General features: G+C 39.4%; 2 protein-coding genes across 4 annotated transcripts; both read right to left on the reverse strand.

Annotated features, from left to right (window-relative positions):
* Positions 1-245: 245 nt before the first annotated feature.
* On the reverse strand, positions 246-12087 carry LOC145460422 (uncharacterized). Of its 3 annotated transcripts, none has more exons than XM_081445244.1 (5): positions 11953-12087; positions 10538-10751; positions 4317-4621; positions 3381-3639; positions 246-2908 (listed from the first exon to the last, which is right to left on the reverse strand). In XM_081445244.1, the coding sequence occupies exons 1-5, from the start codon at positions 11971-11973 to the stop codon at positions 1986-1988; spliced, it is 1722 nt and encodes a 573-aa protein (XP_081301370.1). In that variant the 5' UTR covers positions 11974-12087; the 3' UTR covers positions 246-1985. The 3 variants fall into 3 exon arrangements, with proteins under 3 accessions (XP_081301370.1, XP_081301378.1, XP_081301360.1); XM_081445252.1 differs by lacking the exon at positions 11953-12087 and adding an exon at positions 10852-11226; XM_081445234.1 differs by lacking the exon at positions 11953-12087 and having other exon boundaries at positions 10538-11226.
* Positions 12088-12701: 614 nt separating this feature from the next.
* Positions 12702-16817, reverse strand: LOC145494561 (uncharacterized). The gene is made up of 5 exons (XM_081474099.1): positions 16800-16817; positions 15959-16181; positions 15332-15588; positions 14623-14926; positions 12702-14274 (listed from the first exon to the last, which is right to left on the reverse strand). The coding sequence occupies exons 1-5, from the start codon at positions 16815-16817 to the stop codon at positions 13619-13621; spliced, it is 1458 nt and encodes a 485-aa protein (XP_081330225.1). The 3' UTR covers positions 12702-13618.
* Positions 16818-18246: the final 1429 nt, after the last annotated feature.

Raw genomic sequence — 18246 nt, forward strand, 5'->3', positions numbered from 1 at the left:
GGATTCTGATCATCTGGTCAGATCTTCTCAATAAACTATTCACAGTGAATGTTTCGTGTTGGTGTAGTCAGAATGACGAAGTTCCAACACGATATTCTTTCAAATTCAGAAGAGAGACATGCATACCTCCCCTAACAAGGCCTCACCATTGATGAACATCAAGTACAATGTTTTCGCGGAATGCAGTTTAAATTCCTTTAAATGATATAAAGCAAATTCTGGCTCAATCTGTTTTCGTGTAACAGATCGGATGCCAAATAGTGCCGTGTTTATTATTTATTATTATCATTTTTTTATGGTCCAGTTATCTGTCTTAGCCTAGCTGAAAAGATATCGTAGGCAAGCGTATGGCTAAGTGAAACCTTATTGAAAGGTTATGGCACAAGTAACTGTCCCGAGGAATTCAAGCCCGATGCATTGAATACTTTTTGTGTTTAAAAACCCAAAATTTTACAATGTATGGGTAATGTGTCCTAAAACATTACGCCCTAAAAGCTAAAAAATTCGTCGGCATGTTACTAAGTTTCTCAAGCTCTTCAAATGTTTGGAGACAAGTTGTAACTGGCATGACGCCTTCTCAGTCTACCCAGAATTGTATTCTTATGTGGATAAATGTAAACGATGACGTCAGCCTCGATCGCCCTATTGCCGTAAAAGAGCAACATCTCCTAAGAAAGCCTGGGTCTAGTGTACCACCGTCATTGTTAATGTCCTTCTGTTAGTCTTCTCAGGAATTTAATTATCCTTTTGCATCAAAATGGTCCTCCAAAATTTCGGGAAAACGAAAAAACGTCGCCATTTCGTAGGCGACCAACAGCTACTGCACTCTAATGACTGATAGTGTACGAGTAGCTCAGCCAATCAGAATGCAGCATTTGCATTAGTATACTAGTAAAATTCTTCTAATAGGAATTAGTATAAATCTACTAGCGTTCTATCACGGATGGCGTTCTCTTATTGGCTACGCTACTCACTAACTATGCTGTTGTAGATAGCGAGTAGCGTAGCAGGGAATGCTTGTTAACAAACTGGGGGCTGCTTCTTTGCGTTTTCGAAGTGTCTGTGAAGAGGATTTAGATAAAGTTTTGAACGACTAATAGATTTATACTAAAACAATTAGATTATTCGCTCTCGATTTCTATGCATGATGGTTGACTCAGGCTGCGCCCTCGTCAACCCTCACGCGATAGAAATCTCGAGCTCGTAATCTAATTGTTTTAAAATTTGAACAAGGGAATGCAACCGTGATTTCAAATACGCAAAATATATATATAAAGCGAAACCCCTGTCAACTTTTTAATTGAACTACCTCATCAGAACCATCATAAATAACTTCATAAAGGACGTTAATGTTAAACTAAACCTAAAAAAAAGTATTAAGTGTCATAATTCGAGTACTATTATGAAAAGAGATGGCGAGAGTGGGTCGCCCTGGCGAACACCCCGTTTAACATTTTAAGTGTCATGCACCAAAAATACCGACAAAACTTTGTTCCAGAAAATACAAAACTTTTAAAAATTGCCAGTCCCATACTCACAAAGTTCTCCCTTGTACCTCGCTGTTAGTTTACTCTCGAGTACCCTCCTCTAAGCCACTAGGCGTATGCTAACTGTAAATCATGCCAGACCTGGACAATTTGTATTTCTTATGTATTAATCATAGTGGCATTTATTAAGGCTGGAGAATTTAACACAAGTAGAATAGATAACATTTAAATGCTTGGATTGTATTTATATTGTTAGGTATCGTTTATCGTTGTTCACACACATCTTATCGCTAAGCAAAGCTTAAATAAAAGCCAAAGCATCGGTGCTCTCTTTTAAAACTCTTAACTATATAAATTTCTATAGAGACAAGTCCCTTGTCATTAAAATCGACTTCAAATCGGCTTCCTGTATGACTGGCTCTAGCTGGCAGGTTCGCATTGTTCTTTGGTTGTCGGTTTATTCAGGTTTTTCTCTTCAGTCCGAATGTCTTAGACCTTCTACTCAGGCAGGCCTTCGTATGGAACACAGTCTCCCGGTAGTCCCTCGTGCTTATGTAGCTGTGAGGCCTGGGTAAAATTCTTTCCGCATCTCTCGCATGTAAATGGTTTTTCGCCAGTGTGCGTGCGCACGTGGTTGTGAAGAGTCGTTGCTCCCGCGAATGATCGATCACAATAGCCGCACTTGAATGGTTTCTCGCCAACGTGAATGACAGCATGCGTGCGCAGCTCGTTTGGATTGTCAAAGGACTGATTACAGTGACCACAGTGATAGGGTTTGTGCGGCCTGTTGGGACAGACATGAATCTGAAGAACTGAGCGCTGGGCGAATGACCTGCCGCACTGTCCACAGTTTGCATCCGAACCATCTGAACTATTACGTTCTTCATCTCCAGATCTTGACTGCCTCTTTTCAGCTGTTGTCAGCGGAACCATTGTGTTCGTAGCATGCAGTTCCTTAGAAGATGTGACGTCATGATGACCATTCGTCTGCGTGTTACGCGTAATGCCACTTCTTTGTCCAAAAGATACAGCTTGGTTTTCACGTGTGAAGCGGAGATCTTCCGAAAAAGAAACAGAATTATCAGTCACTGGCGCACTGAATTGTAAAGGTGCTCCATCGTTCACCCATGAAGCGTGGCGCGCACGTTTGTGACCCTCTGTTGGTAAAGTTGCACGCAAAGTTTCACTTCCTTGATAAACAGTTCGAGTCAAGTTTCGCATGATATGCGACGCATTGAGTGACCGATCACGTAAGTGATCGCGTGATGATGGCGAGGGCCTGACTTGTGTCGAGCGAGGGCTGGGTAAAGATTGTAGATTATCTACCAGGGGCCTGGACGAAGGCAGGTGTGAATAAGAGGTCCCTGGGTTAGAAGTGTCGTGGGGTACAACGACTACCATTTCAGGGTGCTGTCTCGGATCTGTATTAAGAACGAGAAAAATAAGTGAATTAATCACAAAGTGACTGTCACTTATTACCTTCATTAAATTATGCTGGCTTGGTGACTTACGAGGTCGTGTTTAGCCTTTATCTGCGTTGCGCGTAGTTAGAAGCACCAAGACAAGAGCAAAACGAGTACTGTGACCTGTTAAACCAGTTTTCTACTGCACAAAACCGTGGAATATTTGTGCTTGTCTCATGCGGCACTTGCAACAACAACAATACAAACTCTTATTTCACCCCAGAATTAGAAATTACAACGTTTTGCTAAAGTACTTTTTCCACGCTTAATTGCGTAGGCCTAATGTGATTACTAGGCATTGAAACTGATTTATTGGCATGGACAATAAATGTCAAGTACAAGAAAATAAAGTATAAAAATGGAAAATGCAGCTATCGAGCAATCTTTATCAGTAAAACAAATGACTAGCTCCCTCGGAACCATATCTTACCAACAGGGTTGTGGGGGGACGTTTCGCATATTTCCAGCGGGATGCCCATATACTGCGGGTACTTATCGTCATACCAAACCAGCAGTTCTGTCGTGGCGGGGATGTCCTGGAAGGCTCGGTAGTAGATGTGACCGCAATACTGGAATGCAAACATGTTTTGTTCGCCTCTGTGTCGTGCGCAGCGAATGTATCTCATCCAACTTGATTTGTTTTCATCGCGTCCATCAATGTAGTAAAGTAACTGTCCTTCATGAAATATCTGTAAAACAAGAAAAATTCAACAATTTTTATTGACCAACAGGAGATAGTCGGTTTGACTGAAATTTTCGCCAAAATTTCGTTGACCAGCGATACTCAAATAATACACCTGACCAATGGGTCGATATGTGAGATATCTAGTTTGCGTTTCTGATGGTAGGTAAACCGTGCGACAATGTGGGAGGTGCGGTTGCCTCATGGTTAGTGCGCTCGTCTCTGGATCGAGCGGTCCGGGTTCGAACCGTGGCCGGGGACATTGTGTTTTGTTCTCAGGCGAGACACTTTACTCTCACAGTACCTCTATCTCCCCCCAGGTGTATAAATGGGTACCGTTGAATTTAATGCTGGGGTAACCATGTGATGTACTAGCATCCCATCAAGGGGGGAGTAGAAATACTCTTGGTCGCTTCATGCTACTGAAACCGGAGAAAAGCGCCGGGCTGATGGGCCACTTGGCTCGTGTACAGACTTTGCCCACTTACAATCGACAAAAAATACTATTAATACAAGAAATATATGAGAGATACTTTTGAACTTATAATTTAACAGTATTAGACAGCTTAGGACTCTGAAAACAAAGGTTCTGAAAAAAGATACTTCTCTGTAATTTACGATCTGAAAAGATTTTTGCTATTGAACCGTGAAAGAATGAAAACAGTCGAAATAAAAATAATTTACCTCCCACATGTACGAGGTATCTGTTCCAGACAGCACCTCTTCAGGTCGTACCAGTTCCCCCTCATATGGTCCAATCCACGTGCCCAGTGGAATAGTCTGATTAGCGCAAACACCGTACCCCACCCCAGGAATACCTGATATACACAGGCCCACTTCATTTGGAAACGACTCCACTGCGCTTGGTAATCCCACGGCGCTGTTGTTTATGTTGTTATTGTTGTTTACTGTCCTTGTTAGTTTAAATGTTTGATGAGGACCGTGCAATTGACACTGCTCAGTGCGCTCTTGGCGGCATCCTTTGCACCCTAGCGGGGGAGAGAGAGGGTAAATTTTTGCACAGTTATTGTTTTAAATGTCCAAAGATCGTCCAAAAACAATGTAATTAATGTCAGTTTCCGTTCCTGCTTTAATTATACAGCTTTCACTTGGCTGCCGTTCAAATAACCTGGGATGTTTGTAAAGTTAATTATGATCAGGTATGTTCAGAAACCATTATTGAAATCAAACGCATGCGCAAAATCGAACCGGAATCAGGATTTTCTGATTCCGGTTGATCCAGAGCGCCGTTGACCGAAAACGCGCGGGCCCTGGGGACGAGAGGATCTAGGAGATTTCAGAGGAACAGATGTTTTAGCTTGTCATTAGGAATTTCAGACGTTTAATTTTATATTTGGCAATTTTGATTGTTTCCAGTCGTCAGTTTAACAAATAGATTCCATGTTGCCGTAAGAAGAATGCTGAAGTCGAGACACTTATTATATGATATATCGAATTGTTCTCGTATTATGATTGGTTCTTACTTATGATCTATTGGAGGACAGACGCATAGATCACGTCATATAGATATATAAAACAAATAGATTCCATGTTGCCGTGCGTCTTTTCAGTGACAGATCACAAAAGACGTCAAAATGTGGTAGAACATCAGTGATACACTCGGTTACCGATCGCCTCGTGTGCTGCTTTTATGTTCCTACCACGTTTGACGTCACCTGTGATCTATTACTGAACAGACACATGGCAACATGGAATATTTCGCATCATTTGTTAGTTTTCAGTGCCGGTAAACTTTGGTCTTTTTCTGGTTAACCCATTCAGACCTTGCTCCATAAAGTACTCTACGATATTTAACGACAGCTGGTTGCCCACCATTCCCGATTATTATATCAGATAGATTGAAACGTTTTTAACCTCGGTACAACTTGATTTTTCTACTTTGTCATCAATTATCAAACAGTGAATATTGTAACTAAAAAAATTTTATGTGTGTCTGAGCTGTTTTCTAAGGTACTTTAGTGATAACTTGAAAGCTGTTTTGTATAAATTCCACCACCATATTTGTCATTGTGTGTTTCTTATTTTACTGTCAAGTAAAAGCTTTTACATACATGATAGCAGAGCCAATTGTTTTAATTTGGCTACTAACTTTTTACACATGTAATAGTGTGTGTGGTGTAGCGGTACAGTATTTTTGCGGGGAGAAATAAACCCTCGAGTTTGGATTCGAGTTTGAGTTCGAATTGGACTTTGAGTTGAAGACCGAGTTAGAATTGGAGTTTACACATGAGAAATTTGACAAGAGATAGGCGAAAACTGCAAAGACCAAACAAAAGGAATCAAAACAACCTAATTATCTTTTCCGGCTTTGTAGCCCGACCGCAATCAATTGTTTTTTTTTTTTTTCAGTAGTTCACTTAAGTTAAAAAAAAGTTATAAGAAATCTATTGGAACAATATATTTATTCTTCTTTATTTACCAAAAAATAGTTAGTTACAGTGTGACAGTCAACCTGCCGTCCACTTAAACTAAAAGCCTAAAAATTAATTCTAACTATTGCAATTATTAATGTTGTTTAAGTCATTGAATCACTTTATCTTGCAGCGTAGCTAGTCTCGAGTACTGTCATTAAATGCAAAGGATAAAATAAAAATCGAGTCAATATAAACCTGTGTTAATTAAACTGAAAAGGAAAACATTTGCAAACATAAATCAATTTATACTTGTCCAAATTCAATTCAATATATAATATATTTTGTTTCCCGCGAACAGCGTCTACCCAGCCAAATTTAGAGACAAATGTATGAAAATTAGGAAAATTAGCTGAGCGTCTTCTAGAAAAGCTACATCCTTCAAACTTGGTGAATACAATCTTTTCTACCTGGAATTCTAACATTGCGATTTACAAATTGTGTTAAATTAGAGTCTGGAAAAAGTTATTTGCCATCGGATTTCCAAACAAACACTGTAATTTCTGACAGCTTTGCCTACCCCTCAAGATAGCGCAAGGTCGGTACTGCATGTGCCACTCGGACGGGCGCATAAGCAAATAGAGTGGAACCCCGTTAATACGACCACCTTCGGGCCATGGAAAATTGGTCACATTAACGGGATGGTCGTATTAAAGGAGTTCTTTAAATAAGAAAATGACTGACTGAGCTTTTTTGGGGGCCAGAATAAAGTGGCTGTAATAACGAGGTGTTCGTACTAACGCGGTGGTCGTAAGGCTTGGTTCCACTGTAAAGCTACGTGCAGAAAAATACAATCCCAAAACGGCATTACAGTGGAACCCCGCCTTACGACCACACCATTAATACGAACACCTCGTTATTACGGCCACTTTATTCTGGTCCCCCCCCCCCCCAAAAAAAAAAGCTCAGTCAGTCATTTTCTTATTTAAAGAACTCCTTTAATACGACCACCCCGTTAATGCGATCAATTTTCCATGACCCGAAGGTGGTCGTATTAACGGGGTTCCACTGTACATCCTTCAGTCTCTTCCGAAATACCGTTTTGATCCACGATGAAAAGATAAGACCTACAATGTATCACCACGTGCATCTTTTCTGATCTTTCTCTAGCGATGAAGTGATTTCTATGATTGTTTAATCACTGAAAACAGAGGCATGTTTCAGCGTTAATAAATCTTTCAACTGCAAGTCTTCATAAATTAAATTAAACCTACCTTTCCATTGCTAATGCCACGATGGCCAGCAAGCAGACTAATGACAGGATCTCAGATCATACCACTGTTATCCAAATGTGTCATTTTAAAACACAAGATGACCACGTGGACAACGTTAGTGTCACGCGTCACGCGTCACGCCACATGCACTTTCTTAAAAGAGATGGACATGAGATCGTTGGCTCATGGTTAGCATCTAAAATTTGCGGAAAACTAATCCTTCGTTTGTGTTTGTGCCATCCCCGATGATGGAGATGCTCGTCAAGGGCTTCCCCGCGCCTTTTCCCCGAAAAGCGGTCCTTCCAGAAATGCAAGTATATCGGCGGGTTGTGTTGTTTTGCGAGCACCTCACCTGCCTCCTCTTTTTTATTTTGTTCTTTTTTATTTGCATGTTTTATTAGTTCTCTCAAACTTTAACTCGAACTCCAACCCGAAAATTAACTCGAAGTCCAACTCGAACTCGAACTGGAACTCGAACTGGAACTCGAACACGAACTCGAACTCGAATCCAAACTCGATGGTTCGGGATTTCCACTTTTGCGAGTCTTGGGTTAAAACAGAAACGATGAGTTAAAATGATTTGCTATGTACTTCACACTAAAATGTCTTTGTGTTTTATGCTGCGTGCAGCACAAAACACAAAGATCTAAGAGGGTTATAAATAACCTGTATCCAACAAGGGCGAATGGACTAATTGTTTTATTGAATTTTTTCAATCGACTGGACGATGTGGACATTTCAGTTTGTTTTAAACGAAGTGATGGTATGAAAAGGCGGCAAAATTTGTGGCGCGGTGGTCGGTGCGGTGTTCACTTTTTGAGTTGAGTGAAACATGCCAGTGGAAAGCGAGCGAGATAGAGTTTTCTTTCCAAATATTCTGCGCATAATGACCTCCCAAGTCGTCTATATTCTGGAAAAGTGTAACAAACTAGAAAGGTTCACGGAAAGACCTGAAGTAATAGTATTGCTGCCAGTGAAAATTATACGGCTTGTGCAAATGAAGTCAAATGAAGTATTTGTTTACGCGGCTCATAATGACCGCAGATTGTGTTGTTCAGAAGGAATCGGTGAAGTTCATTGGTGTGTTCAAGAACAAAACCCAAATGTAAGGTAACAAACTTCACTGAAGAGCTAAGCTTATTTTATACCGAATTTTTTTTACATTTCTTTTCGTCTTCATTCAGTTCAGTCGCTTTTGTGTTTAGATACCCCGCAGCCGGGAAGTGTTTTCAAAGAAACTAGATACCCGGCAGCCTGTAATTCTTATATAATTTCCACGGAATATCTCATTCAATTCTTAATTAGAATAGTACCTCTTTGTTTAGAAATGTTAAGCGTTTTCAAGTATTATTTTGGCTTTTTATTCGAGGGGATTTTCGAACTTGGGCACCGTGCTATAAAATCTCGATGTTCCGACACTAACTTAGAAAATATTTGTACTCTGACTCCAGAGTCAAATCTCATATAATAAGTTTAATATCTACAGAAATTACAGTTGAAATTCTCTGAGTGTATTCGATATTTGTTTAGAAATGCCAGGCGATTCTAAATGGTTGTAGTTTGGTTTTGTAGTGAACGAATTCTCCCAGCCTCGACATACTACACTGTTTAAAAAAGAAAACTAGATACCCGGCAGTCAAAATTTCATAGATAATCAATGAATCAACGGAACTAAACGACACTCGCCGCACTCATGTTCCATATAAATAAAGCCATCGTGATGGCCGAGACTCAGTGAAGCCAATACATTATCGGAACATGGTTGGTGATTAATTAGACTAAATACCGTGCGATATTGTATTCGTTTCTTACAAAAAAAAATTGATATGCATCGTAAGCAAAATTTGTGCCTGTGAAGCAAACATTTTCCATGGCCAATGGGGAAAAATACTTTTCTAGTTTCCGAGACGGAAAAAGGAGGCGAAAAATTTGTTTCAGGAATAATTTTTTTCACGTGGCTAAACTAGGTTTAAACGTTTGTCTCCAAAATTGTTTCTAGTTTGCTCAGACCTGAATTTGCACTCTGTTGCGAGTGCAGTTAGATTATGGACTGTTTTGCTATACTAGACCTTAATTCGCACTCTCTAATGTGCAGCTGGAAAATAAACCGGTTTACTATACTAGAATTATTATTATAAAGACTGATCAATACCCTAGAGTTCTTGCTTAGTAACAAATCTTAGGGCTGGTAAACCTTAGTGTTTTGGTCAACCTTAAAAACTAGCGCCCTAGTGAAATAAGAGAGCGACATTATTATCTTCTTGCTCAGAGCTGGAAGTTCATAGAAATGGGGACCAAATTAAAATTACGAGAGACTAGCCATAGCTTTGGAGAATAACCTCTGAAATCCTCGAATTAAGACTGAGAGTGTTTTAATGATTCATACAATGATGTTTGAAGGCATTTGTGGCAAAGGTTTTGAACTGCTCATTTGTTCCTTTAGATTCTGAACTTCTGGTCTAAGCCTCCTAATATTTCGAATGAAAACATGTACAGTGTGAAATTTTCTAAGGAGATTTCCATCAGGAGGAAGATCTGATTAAATTCGCTCTTATGGTTTCTCTTTGACTCTCTTTCAGGTCCCATTCACACACCACTGAAGTCAATGGGCAATCGAGTCTGATCCAGGTTAGAACAAACGTAGATGTTAGGTCCTTTTGATGAAAGTTGGACTCAAAACGTGATTATCTATCGACGATATTTAAGTTCCTTGTAGTTACAACTTGGATTTCTTACGTAATGAAATTATATTGCTTTGATTTACAAAAGAATCTTTATTTCCTTATGACGTAGTGAAAATGATGCCGTCAACCAAAGCTTGTTGTTAGCGATAAACGACACCAACTAAAAGACTATTTTTGGCACAATTTTAGGCTGTGTGGTTTTATGGTCTATCCGTCTTAAACCCTAATAATGGTTTTCTTCACTTGCTTATAAAATAGGAGTTGGTTTAGTCAGCTTTTATCAAAGAAGAACTGATGTTCAAGCAACCAGGAGTGTATCAAAATGTATCACTGAATAACAATTTAAATTGTATTTGGTGTTTGCTCACTTAATGAATAGCTTATTGTCTTACTCTCTCAGTAAACTAATGAATATTTCACATAAGTAATGATCTAATATGAAAGTAGATAAAAACTTTATGGCCTAGTTTGCGAGTCAAAACGCCATTCTGGCGCTTCCCTATGCGAACTCGTGAACAGGATTACGTTGTTAGTTCGTTAATTCTTACGCACTTTTCACATGAACTGTGACTTACAGTAGCTGTGGACTTCTTCTTTGTGTTGAAGGGAAGTTCTAAAATCTTCCTTGCTCACAACGATTACTTCATCGCGCTTGTACAGACATCGGTGAAGATCATCTGTTGTGTACAGCATTGGTCGATTTGCTTGTGGTTGAAGCGTTCTAGCCCGTGAACTGACAAATGTGTGTTCCCCAGTTGTCTTTGCTCTTGAAATTCCTGCGTTACTCATCTGAAATTTAGAGAGCAGTGTTTGAAACATACAGCTGTAATGAAGATAAACTATAGTCGATCGATTTCCTTAGAATCAAGCGAAACAATCCCAACATTACCATGTCAACAAGAGTTATTTCGTTGACCTGTTAAGTACGAATGGACTTTAATTAACTGCGCACTATCTGGTGAGAGACAACAACGAAGCTAACTCAATCAATATTTACGAGGAAAGGAGATAGTTGGTAACAGAACCGCCGTCGCAAACAGCTCATTACGTCGTCGAAATGTTCAGACTGCACGACTTTGATGAAATAGTGACGTAATTTAAATAAGAAACCGTTTGAAACTATGTGACAAACCATGGCCTAAATAATGAAAATTAGTTACCGGTCAAGAGTTTTTTTTAACTTTTAAGAGTTCGTTAATATTGTTTTCGCGTATGAAGGATGTTTTTAGCTTGTTGCGATCCTCAGAGCGCCCGGAAACTTCCATTAGAGGCCGGCTAGTTATGTTTTATCCTCGTTAATACCTTCGTTTGCATATTTTTATTGTTGTACACATGAACGAATAACCCCAGCTGCTCTCATTTGCAGAGCGTTTTATCTCAGATGTCTGCATGTCTTGCATGGGCAATTAAAAGCATTTCATTGTTGCACTCTATTGAGCTATCCACTTCAGTGAAGTTTGAAAGCTTCTTTGTCGCAATACTTGTGAACTGTTTGGGTGAACTTGGTGTTGCTTTAATTAACCAAGCGTATCTTTCAAATAAAGAAATGCAAATTTGGCGTGAGAATTTCCATGTTAATGAATCCAAATGAGCTAAATCAAAGAAGTTCTGATCGTTTAAAATGGAAATTCATCATGGATAGAAACTGGTGTTTTTGAATTGACTAAAGAAAAGTAATGGCTGTTCATAACCTTAGTTAATCAGTTTTTATCATCGTACTCTTGTTCAAAAATTTGCTAATATTCTTAAAATGACCCAGATAATAAACAAAAACTATGCCGGGTTCCCTGTCAAAGCAGAAATATTTGCTAACATCTGAAACCAACACACTCTTAGTAAAACAAGCACCCTGGCCTGACGCAATCACGCTTGTTTTCTTTGCCGGTTTTTGCTAAGTATTTTTTGCACACCAAACATTTCAAAGACAGTTATATGCATCAGCTGTCAACACCCATATTTGGATTTCATCGACAAATTCCTTGTACATTACCTTAGCTGTTTGTTCTTTCATAAAGTCGAAGCGTTCTTCCAAGTCCAAAAGGATTTTACCGTTGGTGTCACTTAGTGTCCATTTATTTGCACTTTTTGACAGGCTTCTTACATACTTAATATGGTAGACTGCTCGTTTGCGTGAAGGAAACTCTCAGCTTCAAGTGTTCACGGGAGGATGAGCATGGAGTTACCAATCATGATAATGGCTAAGGAGAGATTTCAACATTTGATTGACATTTAAATGACATCATCTGCGATCTGTGCATTGTTTGAAAAACCTCTAGCTCGACTCATTGCACGAAAGTTATCCTTTCTCCTTAATGTATGAAGATTATTCTCATGCACATGACAGTTTGATTAATAACAAGCCTTCTAGAAGTTGTCAATTTCAAGGTTGATGTATCTTGCTTACTGGGTCTGACTCTCGGGTTCCGTAAGGTTATTTGAACAACTAAAGATTAAAAAGCCTGCATCTTTTCGACCACCTCTTAATAACAACAAAAGGGAATGAAATAACAACAGTGCCTAGATGAATGTGGTCCCAAAGGGGGGTCCCTAGATACCAGAATGATTGTTATGTCTGTTATGAAGTCAACAGATTTATGATGAAACCCAAGTGCTCAATATTTTCTTCTTGAAGCTTTGAACTTGGTATTTGTGGTTGGGAAACCTGGATTAAGTACTAATATGAGAAATATATAGCAACATATGTCGCAGAATTCCTCATGTGGAAAGCGTGCGCTGTATTCCTTTAGTCTCTGTTTTAAAGGTGTAGTGCAGAGGTAATGCGCATGACTAAAGTCATATTTGTGGTCAGTTGTTTTCAAGTGCCCTAATTGCATGGTTTCCCAAACTTATCAAAAGGAAGGGGAGGAAGTGAATAATAGCCTCTATACAGCGGTCAATCTCCTCTCGGATCAGCGGGCGGATATATGAAGGCCAGCCAGTTAATTCCTCCAGGGAACCCACTGAAACCAAATTCAACACACTATAGCATGTTATCTGTTTTTAATTACAAGACCTCAGCATTGCAATTCGAGCAAACTTTATCTTTATTTTAGTGTGGTTGCTTTGTCTGCTTTGCTTAGCTTCCAACTATCGACGTTCAAACTATTTACACTCAAGAAAGCTATTGTTACGACTTTTTCTGTCTAGACAGACTGAGTCATAAAGTCTTCCTCCAGGCACTGGAATCTTCTGAATCTTTAATCTCTGTGAAGTGTACTATACCAGATTTACATCTCCTTGTATTACGAACTTTACTATGCTATAAATTGGAATATTCTATGTGTATTATAATATTCTAGTTGTCTCAATCTGCCACTAGCTGGTGCCTAAGTCAAAATTGGTCACGTGATACATCTCTAATGGAAAATTGCCACGTGTGCATTGGATCAGTACAAATCACTGGGAATATTATCCACCAAGTTAGTCAATTAAATATGAACATATTGTTTTTTTTCAACGAACAGTTTGAGAATTCTAACGTCCGTTGATTTTAACTACATTGTTCAGTTAAACAGAATGCCCTTGCCCTTGCCTTCTCGCTACTTTACTTCTTATCATGTGTTTATAGTGTGGAGGTTTATCGTTTAATGGGGCAATCTTCTTAGTCGACAAAGTATACACACACTGGACTGATTTTTGTTCTGCGTTCTACTATGTCATCTTAGAGAAGACGCAAATTGTCGACCTCCAACATGTGATCGAATGTGGTTGTTTAAAGTCGTCGCCCCGTTGAAAAAACGCGAGCAGTAACCGCATTTGAATGGTTTGTTGCTCACATGAATGGCAGAATGCGTGCGCAATTGATTGACATTTGTGAAAGAAGGCGGGCAGTGGCCACACTGAAAAGGTTTCTGTTGAACCGTCGAGGTTTGAAGTAACGCTGGGTTTAGCGGACTTTGACTTGATGTCCATGATGAGCATTGCTCAGAAGTACTGTTAAAAACTGAGTTCATCGGGAGCGTTGCGTTTTCATTAAGGTCTCCACTTCGTAACGGAGACGTTTCATGTTCGCTTTGTTGTGGATCTCTCAGTGGATCACCGTTATTCTGATCCAGCGGACTGGTCCACTGCTTGGGAATGGAGGTGGTGTAAGACACAGGTTCCACTACTCCATGCTCCTGGTAAAAAAGTAGTTTCTCGTCACAAAGTTGATATGGAGGGGTACGTTTTTCATTTATGGGCGCGGACGTAACCGTAAAAGAACTGCTGCTGGGATTGGAAACAGGCGAAGGAGGAGGACTGGGAAAGAACGATGTTTGGCTTGCCTTACGTGGAGAGACAACTATCACTTCATCAGGCTTTGAACTGGCACCTGCCGAGAAAAAAACGGAACACAGCAATTAGCAAGTGATCATTCTGTCACAAACACTGATGGACAAATGGGCGACCACAGTTACTCCTCAACAAGGAATACTAGCCTTTCTGGTTAACCCGAGACATTTGTCAGGTTTCTCTAATATTTCCGATTGCTGGCCATTTTTACACCTGATGACGGAGAGGGGCAATGTGAGAGTATCTTTCATGATTACAGCATGACAATATATGGCCAGGATTGAAGGCTGGCTAGACATCCTGTGTTACATTTTAGCTGTGGATAAAAATATTGCCACAGCTCTATCAAGCTATCAGGAAGTATCTAGTCTGATAACAGATAACCTACCACTCGGTATCACAGCTCCCATGTCAAAAATAGCTGATGGAATGCCAAGGTATTGGGGATATTTTTCATCGTACCAAACCAGCATTTCCTGTCCAGGCAGGATGGCCTTGAAAGAACGGTAGAATACTTTTCCAAGGTACTGGAAGGCAAACAAGTTTTGTTCAGCTTTGTGGCGAGCACAGCGGATGAAACGCATCCAGCTTGAGACATTTTCGTTGCTTCCGTCAATGTATCCGGCCAATTTGCCTTCCTTGAAAATCTGGTGGTATAATAAAAAGATGCCTGCTTGGTTTCTGTCGCAAACCTCCAAATAATATTTGTTTGTACAACTGAAATCCTCATTGCGCGTTTTTGGTTTTACGCTTCTTGTGCTTTCTTATTGGTCAGAAAACGTGTCGTGTGTCCTAGCGAAAAGCACAAATTTTCTCCCTGAAAACTTTCTTTTTCGCCATAAATCAGTCCAATTGACCATTGTTAGCCTCTAACGAGCAAAATTTGGCTGGATGAAGGAATTCATACATTTATGGTTAACAACGTACCTATGAGAAGCACAGTTAAAAGTCGTGAATTAATTATCTTATGCATGTTCCTTACATTTGGCGTCAGTTGCATGTTTTTGCTTCGAGTTTTGACCACCATTCGATGTGTGGTAAGATCAAAGCTGTCTGCGTACGACAAACTCATACGGCTGACGATGTACCACACTTACCTCCCACATGTATGTTGTATCTTTAACAGAAGACAGCTCCTCAGGCTTCACAAATGTTCCTTCGTAAGGCCCAATCCACGCGCCAACAGGAAACGCTCGCTTGGCGCAAATACCGAATCCCGTTCCAGGAATGCTGGATGCACACAATTCCACTTCCGGTGGAAGTGATCTGAGAGCGAGTGGTAACTGATTGGCGGTGTTTTCATGTTTATGGTTCGGACACTGAAAGTTCGTGTCTGTTAAACTTGCGTCACACCCTGACACGTAAACGAAAGGCAGTACAAAGATCAGTAACTGAAAAGTTTTCAGTTCGTTTTGTTGCAGTAAAAACTAAAACATCGTCACTTGAGGTTTCGAAATTTACTTTTGTTTTGTTAACTATTAACTGATAATTCTTCCTGTTCGTTCAAAATCATATAACGTAATTGTTGTGTTCATACTGGATCGGCCAGCAAGTGAAAGCACTGTAATCAGTTTGGATTGTAAATCAACCACCATATCTAAATTTGTGCAACTGACTTTTCGAGCGTTAGCCGGCCTTGGTGCGTGATACTAGTATGCGTCGAAAACTAGGAGCTGTCAAACTATCTTTGCTGCAAGGCGATCAACTTTTGTGACGGTACTCACAGAAGCATTCGTTTCGTTGCGTTACCACTGACTGTTTGATGCTGACTGGCTGGATTTCACTATTGCTGAATAAGCATCTTTGTAGATCTTTAAAGGTGAAGTGCTCCTCAGTTGAGGTACATTGAGAGAGACTGGGACTATCAAGCGGTTTCTGAAACCGTGGTTTCTTTGCGGCAGGCTGAGAAACGTGATGATAAAAATGATCTGCAGCAAGGTTAAGTTTCTGCGGGAAAGATAACAGTATTTATTCACTTAGCTTCACTCAGAACATGCTATGATTTTGCCTTATCGACAAACCTACCGTTGGTACTGACATAGAGATATATTATAAAGAGATCTCCGGCTATAAAATCCTAAGTTAACTTGTTTATTGTTGATTGCATTGTTCCTTTACCAATCTTCGTTTAAATTCTGAATAATTTCCTTAGTGAACAATTTTAAGTCGATCTAGAATGTTGGCAGTCTTCATATCTCACATAGTTTGCGTGCATACGAGAAAAAGGAGACAAAAATTACAATAATAAAAAATGACATTTTTGACATGAAAATTAGATCAAGGTTTGCCTCCACCATGGAACGAATATCTTTAAGCAGTGATGTGTGACCCAGAAGTTCCCTCGAATATCACTACAGAGTGGTACAGACTGCAATACTCTGCACAATACCCGAATTTATCCTACCTGGAACATAAGCTAAGCTTTGATTGCAGAAAATTCATCTCTTGTTTCAGCAACGTAGATTCGCCCTAATTCGCCGGGAAATGTATTTGTCTATAATACTTGTAGCCCTGCATTTATCCTGACAGTTTATTTAACACTGCTAGCGGCTGGTATATCCTTACCTCGTATTCAAGTTCCATTATCTCTTGACTTAACTCTTCGATTGATCAAGGTGTCCCTTAAACACTCGATGAATATTTGTTGGCTTGTTTACAAGGTTGCGCACAAAGCAGAGAAATTGGCGCTCTGGTGTATTTAGTAAAACAGTAATATGTGTTTTGGTATTTAAAGATACAGTTAATAGTTTGGCGCCTTTTTCACACTAAATTAAAGGTTATTGTGTTTACGAAGAATTACCACAAATTATAGTATAATAGGGATTTAAAGACAATCGTTAAGGGAAGCCTTTTGTTGGTAATGTATGTCATGTGTTGGGCAAGATTCGCGCCATTTCTGAGTGAGATAATTAAAGTAATAATTTGCTCCGTATATTGAATATTGAATGAGGTTTAAGATAGATAGAGTTGGAAGAACGGTAATTTTTATTCAATCACAGTCAGTGAATGCTACAGTAACATTTTAGATCGATCAGGGAAATTGCCTTTTTCAACCGGTTTGGTAGATTCTAAGACGCCAGGTTGTTCTGAGCTCCCCGTGTTTCCGCGCCAAAGCTAGTAATCCGTGTGTTTGACACAATTATGCATTAGCATAATGATATCCTATAATTGTGTATGCTCTGAAATTTTATACTCTCGTTTCTTCTCTGTTTATGTATCTTCATTCTGGATCAACTATTGGCGATACGCTATCTTTTCATGATTTAACAATATCTGTTGCTTTGATTACTTACTGTTTAGAAATCTCCTGTTTATGTGCAGTTAATGACGCAGACTATTAAGATCTTTAACGAACACTAACATACCACTGCCTCTTAACAGAACGTTAACTTCTCTCAGATCAAACGTTATTTTAGGTTATAGTCCAAATCTTAGATGTTAGATGATGCCAAATACAGCTCAACTGGCACACCAGACAACATAAAATCCTGTTCCAACACGTGTTACACCACGCGCGAAGCCACGCACGCACGTGCATCACGCGTGATAGCTTTTACTCGACGAAAACTGTTAAGTCAAATTTCAAATAAATGTTAAATATGTGGCGTTTTTTCTTTGACATGCTAGTAGAAAAGAACTTTTTAAAAGGTCTTTTTAGGTTTCTGAAAGAAATGTTCAATTGTTTTGCTCACGTAAGTTCGAATTGCAATGAACTGGCTAATCTGCGTTGAATAGCGTTCTAAAATGAACCTACGTAATCTTTCTAAAGAAACCAAAAAGAACAATCAAAACACTCGAACCTTTTGTTTGCCGCAGCATATCACAACGCCCACTTTATTTTAATCAAAGAAAATAATTTTGAATTGTAAAACCAAGTCCTGAATTTTCGATTACCATATGTTGCTGTTCTTGGGATTAAATCAGATATAAACTTCGCTTTTCTCGAAGTAAAATTTTAAGAGCCTACTATTTCTTCCGAATAAAATTAACATCAGTTTTTAAAATGTAGGTT

Source organism: Orbicella franksi, chromosome 1 (assembly GCF_964199315.1).
Source record: "Orbicella franksi chromosome 1, jaOrbFran1.1, whole genome shotgun sequence".
Lineage (NCBI taxonomy): Eukaryota > Metazoa > Cnidaria > Anthozoa > Scleractinia > Merulinidae > Orbicella > Orbicella franksi.

Coding starts and splice junctions, on each gene's coding strand:
- LOC145460422 (XM_081445234.1), bottom strand. CDS start 10,781: ATGTTTCAAACACTGCTCTCTAAATTTCAGATGAGTAACGCAGGAATT. Junction 3,640..4,316: donor ATACCTCGTACATGTGGGAG/GTAAATTATTTT, acceptor CTTGTTTTACAG/ATATTTCATGAAGGACAGTT. Junction 2,909..3,380: donor GTCCCCCCACAACCCTGTTG/GTAAGATATGGT, acceptor TTCTTAATACAG/ATCCGAGACAGCACCCTGAA.
- LOC145494561 (XM_081474099.1), bottom strand. Junction 15,589..15,958: donor GCAACGAAACGAATGCTTCT/GTGAGTACCGTC, acceptor TTTACGTGTCAG/GGTGTGACGCAAGTTTAACA. Junction 14,927..15,331: donor ATACAACATACATGTGGGAG/GTAAGTGTGGTA, acceptor TATTATTTGGAG/GTTTGCGACAGAAACCAAGC.